Below are 15925 nucleotides of genomic sequence, written 5' to 3'. Positions count from 1 at the left end.
TGAACCCATCCTTACTAGCTCACTGTACTACTGCAAACGTTGAGAAGCACCCCACCCAGGCCTTAGTCATCAAATGTTACAGTTGGGCATGTGAGTCTGCCCTAGAGCTTAGATCGGGCCCAAAAAAATCAAGCCCGACCCTACCCGAGCCCGTGTACGTTTCGCCCGAACCCGGCCCGACACATTAACTGTAATTATGAGCCCGATCCCGATTTAAACCCGACAATGTTTTAATACGTGAGCCGTTATAACTGACGTTCCCAACTACAATTCAGAGTGGTTTGAACTACAGAAATCTGTTTAGAATTATCTTAATGAATACCGGTAATGCAACAAGGACGAAGCATGTAAACTGCTGTTAGTTTATTCAGACTGGAATGGATCGCAAATGGATCCGAATGAAGAAACGTAAAAAAAAAAAAACCTGGACCCATAGCTCCTTCAGCCGAATAGTGTGGGTAACAGATCAAGGCATCAACATAAATCAAAGCCCTGGAACCATATAGGAGACTTTCTTGTCTCGATCACCTAATTCATACTGTCCTTCGGCACGGTCTGCATGCTGACGCACTGGCCGACGACAGTGCTGCAGATGGGGGAGACTCGATGTAGCACAGTTTACCTCAAAGTTAATTCTCCTGTTTTTCTTTACATCTTCAAGCTCTATGTTGCCCTTAAGATACACAATATAGCACAGAGCAGGCCCGGTGTGACGCGTGCGAGAGGAGGAGACTCCACGCATGACACATGCTGCATTTTGTAACTGCAGCCTAACTTTTGTACACATGTATTACTTTTATATAGCATATATATATATTTACAATATTTCTGATTATGGCATAGCTTTCTCCCCACCCAATTAGGCTAATAAGGTAATGGATTAAAAAAAAAAAAAAGAAATTGCTTGATCAAGGGCCCGGCCCGAGGACAGTGGCGATGGGTCGGGTTCGGGCAGAGAATCTAAACTCTAGTCTGCCCCCCTGCTGTGGTGTGAATAGTGGTGTCTCATACTTGGGATAGACCAAAGTGCAGAGCTCCTAGGTTGTAAAAAGGCATATCTGGGGAGCGTCAACACCGCCCTGCCCTGTTTGCTGCTCACCCTGATCAGGAAAACATACTGCATAAAAAAAAATGTAATTCAAATGCAGTGTGAGGGGTGTTTGAAGATGCTTTAAAAAACTAAAACCTCTGTTCCGTTTCACATCTCCAGCTAACAGGGAATGGAGTCTATCATTTCTGAGGGCACTTTGTTGGATGTGGCAGAGCAGTAGAGCTAATTTATGGGTCAATATAAACTTCCATCACCACAGACTGAACCTCAAAGCTGTGCCGGCCTGCGGCAGAGATGAGGAATAAAGCAGAACCTGTAAATTATAGACACAAAACATATAGGACAGAGAGATGCACGGTGTCACTGTAGAAGATTATACAGAGGCTACACATATACAAACATGCACATAATCATATATTTTCACATTTACATTATTAAAAGGGTTTTTCTTAGAAAGACTATTTAAAAGGCATTGCTCAAATTTTCTGCCTTCTTTACCAAAAACCTGCCCATGCCGGCAATAGTAAAACTGTCTTTAAGAGCATTGCATTAAATGCATCACTGCCAACAGTAATTACAACAGTGGAATCACTCTGGGGTGGTGCTGGGTGAAAAGACAATGTAACAGGACGATAGTTTACATTAATTAGCGTCGGCCAATAAAAGCATATATCATGTTACTAACAAGATGCGGTAAATTTTACAGATCTGAACCACAGAAAAACCACTGCAGTAGGAAGGGCCGATGATGGTGGGGGGAGAGTCAGAGTACTGGTGTTATGGATCAACTGGTTTCTCTATTAACGATTCATTTTCACCTGAATGCATCGGTGGATGTCTGCAGAAAACAGCAGATGTTGAAAACGGAAGACAACATGAAGCTGTCCTTGTAAACGTCTTGTTGTTGTCTTTTTCATTAAAATTACAAAACGCAGCCATCTGCTTCTTTTGGGGGCTTAGACTTGAGTGACTCAATTGGCATTCAGTCATATTTTCTATGTTTTAAGCACTATTCATCATCTGGTAACCTTTTAACAGGCCTCACAGCAGACATTTTGACATTGCAGGAAAAGCACAGGCTTAATTAATCACCTAAATTAAGGCTGCATTCCAGTTATCTGATCCAGTGTCCATGTTGGCTCATTGGCATGGCTTAATTAATCACCTAAATGGAACGGGCCATCGTTATTAATTGCACCTGTGCTTTCCCTACTATGACAAGTTAAAATGTCTTGAAAAATGTCTATTACAGCCCCTTTAATTGTTGTTAATTAATGTATGTAAATTAAAACATGTTTAATCCCATATCCTTTTTTTTTTCCATAACAGAGGTTTAAGATTGATGGAGTAGGCAGACGTGGCATCATACATCTGCTTTAAATGCATTTCCATTAAAAAAATAAATCAATGGGCGCCCGGATAGCTCAGTTGGTAGAGTGGGTGACCATGTGTAGAGGTTTACTCCTTGGCGCAGCGGGCCCGGGCTCAACTCCGACCTGCGGCCCTTTGCTGCATGTCGTTCCCCCTCTCTCTCCGCTTTCATTTATTCAGCTGTCCTGTCAATAAAGGCCTAAAAATGCCCAAAAAATAATCGTAAAAAAATAAATAAAAATAAACTTTGATTGAGGAAAACTCCTGCTCATAAATGACTAATGTGTGAAGGCAGTTGCAACACACTGTCAGTAGGTTCTCACGGGTAAATTGGCTTAAATGGTTGATTACTTCACATATTAGTCCTGTCTGTATAACTATGTGATTGGTAAGGGATTTGACCAGTAAGGCAAAACTGACTCTTTGGGACAACCCTCAGACAAAACTGAGACAACTGCAAAGCAATTCTGTAGCCTATATTTGTTTACATTTTGGTAAATCATCATTAAACGCATGCAGAATAAATGTTTAGCAGTTCCTGTTTGCAATGTACCCATGGATGTACAGACAACCATCACTGGATTACTTTGATACCGAAGAAAACTTAAAAACGGGATTATTCGGAGGCAAGTTTTGAAACTTATAAGATGAACTCTCCTTTTGTCTATATCGAGGCAGATTTAGGGACATTTATCCATTGATCACTATTTGGACATTAGAGATAAGATTACCTCGCAAAGTGCAAGTCATACTAAAGCTAAAAGTATGTGCGTTGAGATTTTAATGAGTTATGACTCTCTTCCTCTGCGCCCCCCCATTTCAAATCCCCCTGGTGAGATGCCCCCCCAGTTTGAAAACCTCTTTTAATCCTCAATTTTTGCACTGAGTGAGAACTCTCCAATTTGTAAGCAGCACTGTGTCAGTTATTTACACTATTAGCAACCTTGAGTCATTACATACGTATGAGATATACACACACTGATTAAGTCTGCAATGTTTGATAAACATTTCCTATGACATATAGACTAAGATCCATTACTACTCTGCTCTATAGTTTTACTGCTTTAAAAAAAAACAACATTTCCATGACAGCTCCATTGTAAAACTTGTATCATGGACGATACTGAGATAGGGCGAAGGCAGCAAAATATGCGGCAATGTTCAATAATTCCGGCACTGAACAACCTCATTTCCATTCCTGCTGGCAAGGACAATGATTTGTCACAGGATGCTTAGGTGAAATTGTTCCATTGTTTTGCCATTGCACAGCTCCTCGCTGTGGTATCTTCTCGAGGTTTTAATTTACCACAGAGGGAATTGATGGGAATTGGTGATGTAACACAGTGTAAACAGAAAAAGTGGTGCTGCGAAAACTGATTCAGAGCCTGTAAATACCCACAGAGAGACAGGGAACACAGAGAAATTTAAGACAAATTTTCAATTATCTTTACTCATCCACTAGTGAAAACAAAAACAGGAGTAATTTAGTTCAATAAGAACCATGTCCTTCAACCTTTCCCATCTAAAGAAAAAGTGAGTTAAGGACTCAACAACACATACACATGCAATATAGAGCAAAGAAGTACATCAAAAGTGTTTAAGAAGAGAAGGGCTGATTTGCGAAGAGGAAAGATGTCCAACATAAAACAAAATCCGGATGAGGAACCTGCAGAAAGTTTCTGTACTTTTAGCTGTCTAAAGAGAAATTGAAAAAAAATATATACTAAAAATTATTTACTTAAAGCAATATATTTTTAATCAGTTCCTCATTTAAGGGCTATAACTGTGTCCCCGTGGTTCCTCTACCACAGAATAGATGTAATGAGTCCTGCTGCCTTTAAGGGCTTGTAACAATGGAAGAACCAGTAGTCTAAGTTTCATTGCTAAGTTTTAGTGTCCCATGTTGTCCACTAAAGCTCTCCATTGAGTTGAAGGATTTTTTTTTTGCCTGTAACAGCCTCTTTCTGCAGTGTTATTGTAGGAAAGCACTGAATATTTTGGTAGGAACATTAAGGAATTGATAAGCTTTGAATGCAAACTATTAGCGTTTAGTGACTTAAGTCTAAAATTATCAACATTAGCTTAAATCAAAGTGGGACGATGACAATGATGCTAATGATGCTAATGATGATGCTTTCTTCTGCTCTCCATGGGGCCACAGTAGTATGTAATGGATGGGGTTGGAGGTGTGGGGTTCTTACAGTCTTAAACTGCATTTAAAGTGCCCATATTATGAAAAAAACACTTTCTGGGATTTGGGGTGTTATTTTGTGTCTCTGGTGCTTCCACACGCATACAAACTTTGAAAAAAACCCATCCATGCTGTTTTGAGTGAGATACAGGTTTCTGAGTCCTGCCTTCAGTCTCCGGGTGAGCTGTTCAAAATCTGCACGGCTTTCTACGTAACTAGCCGAGACGAGGGGCCTAACCGTTAGCATGCTAGCGCTAGCATGCTAGCTCGTTCTCAATGGCAAAACACTGCTACAACACACACAAATTCACCCTAATCTACAAAATAAATTGTATAGAACTACTTACATGTCCCTGTTCTGAAGGTATTCCACGCAAAGTTGGAAGTGCGCCCTCGTTTAGAAGAAGTCTCCCGGCTAATCCTGCCTTGTACAGGCCGAAGTTGGGGAAACAGCTAGCTAGCTCATGTAATCCTTACCTAGCTACTGCGCATGTGCGACTGACAACAAAGATCTTACAGAAGTTGAGAGGTCTCACTCTGTGAAAAGAGGAGCTGCAGCAATGTGCAGTACAACAAAAATATGGTGTTTTTTCAAAATTAAACCATGTAAACCTATTCTGATACAATCTCAAATTACAATTATGAACCTGAAAATGAGCATAATATGGCCACTTTAAATGTATTTTCAATATATCATTGATTGCGGCATTGTGCTAAATATAAAAAAAATAAAAATAAAAAAAATAAAAAACACTGCTCGTATACGGATCACCAGAAACATTTGTTGGCAGCGATGGATGGAGAGTCATCCAGTAAATGCCAAACTTTCAGGACCGATTGGTGGGGATTGTTGTGGACAAAGTACATACGGCAAAACAATGATTAGAGCAAATTACATCTGTTATTGTTTGAAGTGCCGTTTTCTGTCGCAGGGAATTAGCCATTCCAGAGCTTGCCTCCCTACGTGCAAACGTTCCACCAAAACAAGTTCCTTCCAGAGACTATTTTGCAGAAACACTGTTGCTGCGTCCAAAGCATAGCGTCGCCCAAGAAGATGGTGAATGGTTTAAAAAAAATGCAAACAAGCCAGAGCGCTTTTTTCTGCCATTCTAGAATGTATGTGTGGTGTAGCCAGACCCTACTCCAGTGCTGACAGCGCTGCAAAGATAGGTCTGGCAATACAAGACTAATGTGCGAGCAGCCTTGGACACAAAGACTGAATAACACGCGTAGTGAGTGCGTAAGAGGCACAGCCTTGCAAAATAAGAGGGTGATAGATTGACAGGAACAAAAGATGATACTGCCTACAGCCTTGGACAAAATCAAAATAAACGTTGTGGGCAAAAATTTTACATTACAAACATTAAGATAGAAGTGGAAATGTGCATCCTTTGAGGAAAATACAGGAAGAGAGAAAGGCAGACAAGAAACCTAGAACAGGACAGATATTGCAATCGGCAACAGAATACAAGCAATAGAGAATGAGAACAGAAATACAGGCATGTACTGATGTGTATGTGTGTGTGTGTGTGTGTGTGTGTGTGTGTGTGTGTGTGTGTGTGTGGCATTTGACAGACAGATATACAAACAGGAGACTGACCTGTGAGCACGGCCTTGGCGGAGGGTTCAGCCAGGTCCAGGGCCGACTTTCCGTCGGTGTTGCGGATGTTGGGGTCGGCACCATGCTGCAGTAACACTGTACAACAACAGGGCAGACACAGACAGTAGCTGAGCTCCTGGACTGACATGCAAACTCCCCGACACACACCTCTCCCTAGTCCTCCCCCTCCTGCTGCTCCTCCTGCTGCTGAACCACATCCTGGTCCATAAACTGCTCTTCCTCGACCTCGTCCTTTTTCTCCCACTTGCTCCTCTGCTATCTCTCCTGTTTCTCCACCTCTGGCTGTGTCTCGCGCTGCACTTCCTGCTCCACATTTCTCTCCTCCTCCTTCTCCGGCTGCTCCACCTCTGTTGCTAGCGCTGCTCTCTCTGCTGCCCCTGGCTGCCCATGCCCTGCGAGCCATGCTGCTGATGTAAACAGACATTCCACAACAAGAGCAGCGAAAGCTACGCTACACCACGCCGCCAGATAAACAGTGGAACGTACAAAGTGGCTACGTGACCAGCTACAAAACACATCACACCTCCATGGAGGAGCAGGGGAAGGCTATGGTTTAGCTGACAAAATAAATAAAAATGAGTGAGGAAGGGAGAGATGAGTGGCTACAGCTAATCGAGGCAGCAGCAGCGACGAGGCAAGCAGTGCGAGTGGAGAGACTCTCGCCTCTCCGACTGACTGAGCGATGCAGCGGAGAGCAAGATGAGAGAGGAGAAAGGAAGAGAGGAGGGGGGGGGAGGGGGGAGGGGGAATGAGAGTCAGAGAGGATGGGAGAGGTAGAGGACGAAAAGAGGGGAGGGAGAGCAAAACAAAACAAGAGTTTGTTTGTGTGTGTTAGAGAGGGAGAGAGAGCAGGGAGTAGTAAATACAGAGGAGAGGAGAGAAAAGGAAAAGGAAAGCAGGAGAGAAGAGAAGAGTCATGCGACTACTGAACAGGTAGGACCTGAATAACAAACTGCCTGCGTGCAGTTTTTTTGTAAATTAGCTGTTTTGAGGGCACTAATGTCAACACGCACTGCCTTCCTCTCCATCTCTCTTCCAACTATTGTGATTGCTGAGCCGTTCCCGACGCACATGCCCTTTGACTTGTGTACACCTCAAACTACTCTGCTCAAACCCAGCAGAGAGGAGGGGAGAAGAGGAAGATAACCAGGTTTGTGTGTAATGCAGTGTGTTTGTATGTGCACGTGTATGCATGTGTGTGCCTCTGGCCCAGCACTGACGCAGACCTTAGTCACCCACTCACCCCTCAACAGAAATATGATTTAGCTCTGCACCAATCCCATATACACACATAAGCGAGCAGACAGACACACACACACACACACAGAGAATAAAGATATGCCCATAGTGAGGCAGGGAGGGAAATGACGGTCTGATGCACAGCCACACACACTGAATAGTTTACAAATCCAGTCCGTCTGTACCACTGTTTCACAAGACAAGTACGGATTGTCAGTAATACCTGCAAAAGCCCTCTCTGAACAACCTAAATCCCCTTTTTGGACAGGACTACTTTTCAAGACAATGTCAGATTTGCAACAGTTATCTTATGACCATCTGCAACGTCTATTTCAAATCAGTAAGTCACTTGTACACTATTTTAATAAAATCAGAGACATCCAGATTTTCTTAAGACTGTCTCATCTGAGGTGTGGTGTTCAAATGTGAAAACTAAATTTGGAAAAGAAATGCCTTTCTGTGAACATGGCTTTTAGTTGGTCTAAATTTACATTTAGCCATGTTGGCTTTGTTGCCAGTTTTACACACATTTGGGCAAAGCGCTGCAGGCACTTATTTGGGCCAAAGCCAAACCCTCACTGTTTATAATAAAGACAACAAACTATTTTTCCTGTGCTATCACTGAAAAAACTGAACTGACTAGAAACTGAGAAAGCAGAGCTGCTGAGCATTAGCCTACAAATAAATGCAAAGAAACATCTGAAACTGACAGGATGTCTACACCAATGTAGTGCTGAGACAATTAGTTATTACCATTATCAATAGAAATATAATCAACAATGATTTTGATAATAGATATTTTCATTTATCCAGGAAAACTGCCAAACATTGACTGCTTCCAGGCTCTTAAATGTGAGGATGACACTGCTTTCCTGTTTTCATTGCACATTTAATATCTTTGGGTTCTGGGCCGTTACTTGTACAAACCAAGCCATTTTGAAGACTTCACCTGGGGCACTGAGAAATTGTGATGGGCAATTTTCAGATATTTCTGGGGAATGTTTTAGCAAAACATTATAGATTAACCAATAACTTAAATAATTGTTCATAATTAAATAGTATCTTATCGTAATTTAACCAATGGAACCGTCTTAACCTGCCACGCAACAGAAGTCTTAGCAAGTTGATTTGAAACCCCTAGACAGGGCATCTCACAATTCAATTCAACCAAATATTTAACAATGGTTAATAACATACATAAATATAAGATGTTTAAGGGTATAAGGAGATAGATATGAAGTCTATTTATACAACACAAAAGCAGTGATTATGCAGTGCTTTACAAAAACTAAAGAACTAAAGACACATTTAATCCCTGCACTGAACTGACATTTATGGAGGCAGTGGGTTATTAAACTCAGAGCCAATCGTAAGGCTGCTTTAGGATTTCCAAGATCTTCTTATCCCAAGTTTGTCGATGAGATTTTCTCCAGCCCTTGAGCTGGAAGACATGCAAGTCTGGCAATGACAGATTCATTTTCTACTCAAGTTGTCTGAACACCAACGAAGAGGTAGAGTCCAATCAGACTTGATTTCACTCTCATTCTGATGCCAAATCTCAAACTTGGCAGAATGACGGGCTACCAAAACTCTGTCCAATAATCAAGCCACTTGAGGTCATGTTTTTTTTGTTTACATGCTTTAGTATGTAAACCAAACATAAACATGTGTCTAAGTGTCCGATGGGAACAACAATCTTTGACATTGGTCCAGTATTGAGGAAGACTGCTGCATTCTGCAGAGGCGAAACAAGCTACAATGTAACGCTAATGGGCAATTGCACACCGTCAATTTGCGTCCACAAAAATTGGCAAATTCGGGTCACATTACTGTTGGAACATGTCCGGTTGTGTAGTATTTGGTTTAGAAGCCTTTATCTTGATAATATGACTTATTGATAGTCATACTTGTACACACTGATTGTTCATGTATTGTTTTTAGTCTCGTTTTTCTGTATTTAATGTTTTATTTGTTTGTATCTGTCTAGTCAATAATAATGTCCTGTATAAATGTGCCGAAACTGTGTTCATTGTTCTATGTTGCTGCAGAACAGGAACCCGCTGAAAACCAGTTTTTAAACTGAGTCAGGCCCGTTTATTGTAACTTAATTGTTGCTCTTAAATGTTCCTGTATAATAAATGAACTGAATGAATCTGCGATTTTTGACGGCAGAAAGTGCTGCTATATTCTATAATGTCCACTGCTAACAACAGCAGTTGCGTGCTAATGCCAGATAGCTGTAATCTTGCCGGCCGATGTTGGTCATTTCTCCCCAATTTCGGGTCACATTACTGCTGGAACATGTCCGGTTGTGTAGTATTTGGTTTAGAAGCATTTATTGGTGTTTTTAACGGTAGAAAGTCCTGCTATACACTCCATTGCAGTCAGTCTCAGGCTCCGGAGCGAAACAACACAGCAGAGGTTCAGAGACACGGGGACATGTGCTGGTCACAGCAGGGGGGCTTGGAGAGACAGGCCCTGCAACAGAGTGTCTAATACAGAGGGTGAATACAGGTGCAGCAGCCATAGGCAGTATAAGAAACATTACGTTTTTGAACATTAAAGCATGTAAACATGTTCTAGTAGAATCAAGAGTAATTTATATAATAACCATCGTAAAATGCACTTCATTAAAAGTCGACAGAAAATAAAACTACCAAAAGCCTGTCTTGGTTCGTCTTTCCACTGTTTCAACAATCACCCGGTTTGGTTGAAATAAACCCTTACCCATTTACATGTGAAAAGTCTGGTGAGTTTGGCGATTCTGAAGCGGTTTCTGGTTAAACAAAAAGGAATTTACTCTTTAACAAAAAGCTCTCTCTCTGTAGGGATCCCTTCCATAATATTGTCAGACACTTATAATAACAATGTCAGCCTGTCAGTGGCGAAAACAGCAGTTTTAGTGGACGGAAATTGACGATGCGCATTTGTCCTATATGATTACATTGCAGCCCGGTTCACAGCGTACTCGCTCAATACTGGACTAATTTCAAAGATTTGTGTTTACATTAATAATCACTTCAACACCAATGCATGGAAAAATAGTTTTTTTTTTTTTTTAAGATGATTTTTTTGGGGCATTTTCGCCCTTTATTTTTACAGGACAGCTGAAGACATGAAAGGGGAGAGATGGGGGAATGACATGCAGCAAAGGGCCGCAGGTCAGAGTCGAACTTGGGCCTGCTGCGTCGAGGAGTAAACCTCGCCCACCTTTAACATTGGACAAAAATAACTTAATTCACACTTTAATACTGTTTAGACAAAAAAAAATGCATGATGTTTTTGATTGAGGAGGTCCGTCTGAGTTGTTTTCAGTACACTATGAACATCAACTGCCAGACACAGGGATATTTAGTCTTTGTTTTGTCAGTTGTCTTATTGTTGTACAGTAATGCAGAAAAACGTCCCCCCCTGCTGCTGCAGTCAGGGATGCCAGTAGTTTGCTTTTGCGCCAGATGGGAGCCAAATGTGTTGCTTTAGAGTAGGAGCAGTGAAGGTGCCAGCTTTTCAACTTATCTCCCAAATTGGTAATGTGACCTGAAGATATTTGCTTTTTGTACTGGTAGCAAATAACGTATTTATTATCCTCTTTCTTCACAAAATGTGTCAGACTTTATTTTCAGAAGCTGGAAGTGCACTCAGTCATGCTTACTACTGGGCTTATCAGAGCGATGCATGACAACCAGTTTGAGTTGTCTGTGTCCTTCAATGTCATGCTCCCCAGAATGTCACCATAATATTGTTGTAGAGCGTAACTAAATTAGCCTAAGTGTGTTTGGATAAGTGGTGGCCGCAACCACAACATCCTCTGCATGACCTGCTGATTGTAACGCCAAGATGATGTGCCTCATGCAAGAGAATTTAAAATCTGGATTTACCAAACTGCACAAACTTGTCGGGAATTGCTCTTTTCAGCTTGAGGAATGCCACCTTTGAGGAGTGTTTGTGAGATTTAAACATAAGGATATTCAACACGCCTAAATCGATATATAAGGCTGCCTGTTCTGCTCCATTTGTGGGTAGGTTTTAGTCATGAAAATGAGTAAGAAGAAGAGCTTAACAGCGCACAGCTTCCAAGTCCCACTGATGGAAATAATCAGACGGAAACGTGACAAATTTAGCAGTGTCAGTAGTTGTATTAGAGGAAACAATTTGAAAAACATTCATACAGCTGAAAACGACATGTCATTAGAGAAGTGCCGGTAAAACACAACTTGCTATAGCAAAGCGGTTCATGATTTAGATGAGGCAGCTGTGAGAATTTGCCTAGCACCGAGTGAACAGCATAAAAGGCCATGCTACTATGATGAAATCATAACATCAAAAAAAAGTTAATATCTAATACCATCATCTTTATCATATTTAAACTCAAAATCAAATTAATTGAGATGAAGTGTTTTTCCTCCTGTGCAGAGAGGCTATCTGAACACAAGAGGTCTAAACCACTTCTATTTAATTAGAGAGAATTAGTGATGTCACTTGTATGTGCAACAAGAACGCTAAAAAAACAACAACTGAGAGATTCAGTTTTGCACGCAGCAGTCAAGCTGTTTAATTAGGCATCCTGAATCATAACATAGCGTGTCATCATACTGAATTATGTCCTGTCTTTTTATTCTGTATTCTTTGTATTGTAAGTGAAGTTTCTGCTGCATTTAGATTTTCTGTCTTATTTCTAAAGGGCCCTTTTCAACAGCTTTTGATGTTAAGCACTGCTCAGATTGAAAATCAACAGCAAGCATGAACAAATAAAGTCAAAGTCAATGTATGCACATTATGCATTAACAGACAACAAAGATAAGTGCCCTTCATAATTATTGATAAATCAATGACAGGTGTCAGCCCTGACAACAGGATGACGTTTTGTTTGTCCAGTGATCTTCAGAGCTCCACAAAACCCTCTGTTGCTATGCAGTCATTCAGGGCGCAGACATGCTGTAGCAGCTTTTTGTAGACATAAAAAAGGACTGGAGCAACTTTTTGTTGTCGCTCCGCGCTCAAGTCTGATGCCGGCAGCAAGGTGTCGACTATCATTGCAGTCATTCGTTATTGCCACTTCCACTGAGCAATGCTTTTCCATTAAGATCATGAAGATTACCCTACAATTTACTGCTCAGACGCTTTTCATGCTGTGATGTATCTAGTCTACTTCAAATTTGCCAGTAATACAGCCTTTCTATTTTCCAATTCACCTTTAAAGATCAACTGCTGCTGTCCTTTCTGAACTGAGCCTGTGGTGTCGTTTCACTTTTAAAATGAAAAAAAACTTTTTGTTGGTGGGAGCTCATATATTGTACGACAAAGATATCTATGCCCTTTTCTCCCCTGTGTGGGCTTAAGACTAGACAGTAACAGAGTAATTGCAATTTACAGCTTATTTGCTGCTGTATGCTTAATGGAAAATAATAGCATACAGTCTGCCTGTGGTTTATTATAGTTTCTAAAATGACTGTGATTATACAGAACTCTAGGTTGCGACTCTGGAGGGAGCGGAGGAGGAGACCTTTAAATCAAAAAGGTACACACAAACACCAGACTTCAAAACCAATAGAGGATTTAATATCTATAAATTCACCACAGCAATACCACCGCAAATAATGAAACGTATTCAGCAATGTCCCAGAACAACCGCTGACTTTTATTGCACAGAAAGGAACGATGGCACTCCGGGAACCATTGTGGCAACCAGTGACATTGCTGAACGTTTTCTGTTTCTGCTCTGCTCACACGGGCAATTCAGTCTCAACAGACACTCAAGGAAGAAACTCCAAATGCCACTAGACAATATATTGTAAACATACTAATGCTTACTATGTAATCAGACATCTTGCAAATCAGCTGATACGCACTCATGTTTATATAGCTCACAATATTTGCAGTGTGCGTTTTTCTGCACTTACCTATACAGACATCTATCTTGCCCTTGATGGCAGATTCATGGAGCGGCGTGTAGTTCCAGTTGTCTCGAGCGTTGGGGTCAGCCCCCTGACACAGCAACAAGGACACCACCTGAAAACATCATTTAGAACATCGGCATTCACTCTTTATTTGGCACAAAACATCAAATCCCAGGTGGTTGTTTTCCCCATGGTTGGTTGTTTTCTCTTACTCAAGCTGTTAAGTTTAGCTAACACTGTCTTAGCATTGACAGCCTGGTAACTAGAGATGCCCCGATACTGATTCTGATACCCTGAACTTTTGTATCGGCCGATGCCGAGTACTGATCCAATACCAGTGTGTCATATATTTTATTATGTTTTAACAAGTGTATACCACTATCCCTGTATGGATGTGATATTATTTCTATCTTTGTTGTCGGTCTGGCTCGGGTTAAACATGAACAAACACAAACAATGAATGCCACAGAACTCTCTTTTATTATCCCGTTTGACAGTCAGTTATAACGGAAAAAGAACATAAACTACTTCAACGTAGATTTTCTTCAGGGCTTTATTACGTGGCATCGGATCGGTGCATAAACTCCAGTACTTCCCGATCCCAGCGTTTTAGGCAGTATCGGAGCCGATACTGGTGTCAATATTGGAACATCTCTACTGGTAACGCTACTTACCCTGTACGCAGACCTGTAACGATTCCGAATGTTGCTGTACAATTAGTCTCCGAAATGATTGCGATGGGCGCCCGGATAACTCAGTTGGTAGAGCGGGCCCATATGTGGAGGTGTACTCCTCGACGCAGCGGGCCCGGGTTCGGCTCCGACCTGTGGCCCTTTGCTGCGTGTCATTCCCCCTCCCTCTCCCTTTTCATTTATTCAGCTGTCCTGTCAATAAAGTCCTAAAAATGCCCAAAAAAATTTCTTAAAAAAAATAAGAATTGCGATTAACAATATAATTGTCTTTTTTCAGTCAAATTTGAAAATGTCTATTTATTTATTTATTAATTACTTTTCCAAACAAATGAAAGTTTTGAATGAATCCCAGGACACAATTTTTGGTTATAATCGCTGTTAAGTGACCCAGATAATGTAGTAACACAAATACACTTTGCCTTTGAAGTAGACCACGCCTTGGAAAAACATTGTCTTTTTTCTTTAATGAACATAAAATTGACAATAGTACAGTATTATGTAGTTTTTCCGACCTAAGCTTATAATAGCAATTAATTGCGGTTAAACAAAGTAACCGCAATTAAGCTAAAAATTTTGACAATTTTATAATAATTGTTACACAGGCCTACCTGTAAGATAAATCTATGCTGCTTTTGGGGCGCCCTAGCACACCTGGTTGAGTGTGCACTCCATGTACCAAGGCTCAGTCCTTACCGCAGTGGCCCGAGTTTGAATCCAACCCACAGCCCTTTGCTGCATGTTATCACCCTCTCTCTCTCCCCCCTTTTGTCTTCAGCTGTCCTATCAAATAAAGGCCCAAAAACCCCTGCTTTTTACACAACTAGGACTGGGGATAATTTGAACTTTTCCGATATTAGTGCAAATACAATACCCGAGTTTTGGAAGTGATAACAAAATTATACTTTCACTACCTGATTGGGGATTCGGGAATTGGGGAATCAACTTTTCTTCTACAAAACCATTGTTTTTTTTTTTCATGTAACAGAATCTTCTCTCAACAATGCCTGCACCAATGTGCTCCATCTTACCCTGAATTGTGTAACAAGATGCCCAGATACTCATTTTACTTCAGTCAGCAACTTAGCTCCATAAGGGTTTAATGCTTCATTTTCCAGCAGAGTTACAGTATTCCACAACATGAGAGCTGGAACCTGACCTTGGTTTGCACTGCCACCCACTACAAAATCCCACTTAAACCAAAAAGATAAAAGCAAGGCAAACGACCACTTTCAGAGGTGCAACAGTGTTGCGGCTGAGTGATCGGTTTCAGATTGGACAGCGTTTATTCTCATCACAACACTAATCATCACTGTGCTCACACAGTTGCATTAGCGCTGTGCATTTCTAACATGGGTGCAAAGTGCTCTCAAAGAAAGCTCTAAAAGCCTCTAAAACAATCGAAACTCTAAACATTCGAAAGACCACTGTGGTTAACAGCCATGAGGACAAAAAGCATTAGCACATCTGTCATAGATATTCCAAAACATAACCATGCGTCAGCGTGACCAGAATATCAAAGTAGCAATGGCAGTGAATGTTCAGGTTTTCTCAATGTGATCCTTTAGGCTGACTGTGCACATTATAGCTTACAGGCAAACAGGGCGGATTTGCATGTTTGGAAAGAATCCTCTTTTGCTATCATAAAAACACTGATTACAGTTCACTCCTACATCCATTCTGGATTTTACCACCGCATCAATTCTTGTGCTCAACTCCGCCTTCCCATCTTTTTATCACCAGCAATCATTACATTCTACTAAAGTGTAAACTGTTATATTTTGTTCCAAAAAGCATATTTGAAGAAAGTGGCTCACATTTTTCCCGTTGTGTCACCCTAATGGGTCCTTGCACTCCCTTACACTG

The 15925-nt window shown here is 41.1% G+C and overlaps 1 protein-coding gene across 2 annotated transcripts in view; it reads right to left on the bottom strand.

Moving 5' to 3' along the window:
* LOC144531349 (poly [ADP-ribose] polymerase tankyrase-1-like) overlaps positions 1-15925 on the bottom strand; it is an 81486-nt gene that overhangs the window by 62532 nt on the left and 3029 nt on the right. The window contains exons 3-4 of one of the 2 annotated variants that reach the window (XM_078271435.1): positions 13374-13482; positions 6214-6309 (exon numbers count right to left, since the gene is read on the bottom strand). In XM_078271435.1, the coding sequence (XP_078127561.1) occupies positions 6214-6309; positions 13374-13482 (205 nt within the window). The remainder of the gene's footprint in view (positions 1-6213; positions 6310-13373; positions 13483-15925) is intronic. The other variant, XM_078271436.1, reaches the window with a different exon arrangement.

This window comes from Sander vitreus, chromosome 16 (genome assembly GCF_031162955.1).
Source record: "Sander vitreus isolate 19-12246 chromosome 16, sanVit1, whole genome shotgun sequence".
Classification (NCBI taxonomy): Eukaryota; Metazoa; Chordata; class Actinopteri; order Perciformes; family Percidae; genus Sander; species Sander vitreus.
The sequence above is the reverse complement of the archived record's forward strand: the minus strand, read 5'-3'. Positions and strand labels throughout refer to the sequence as shown.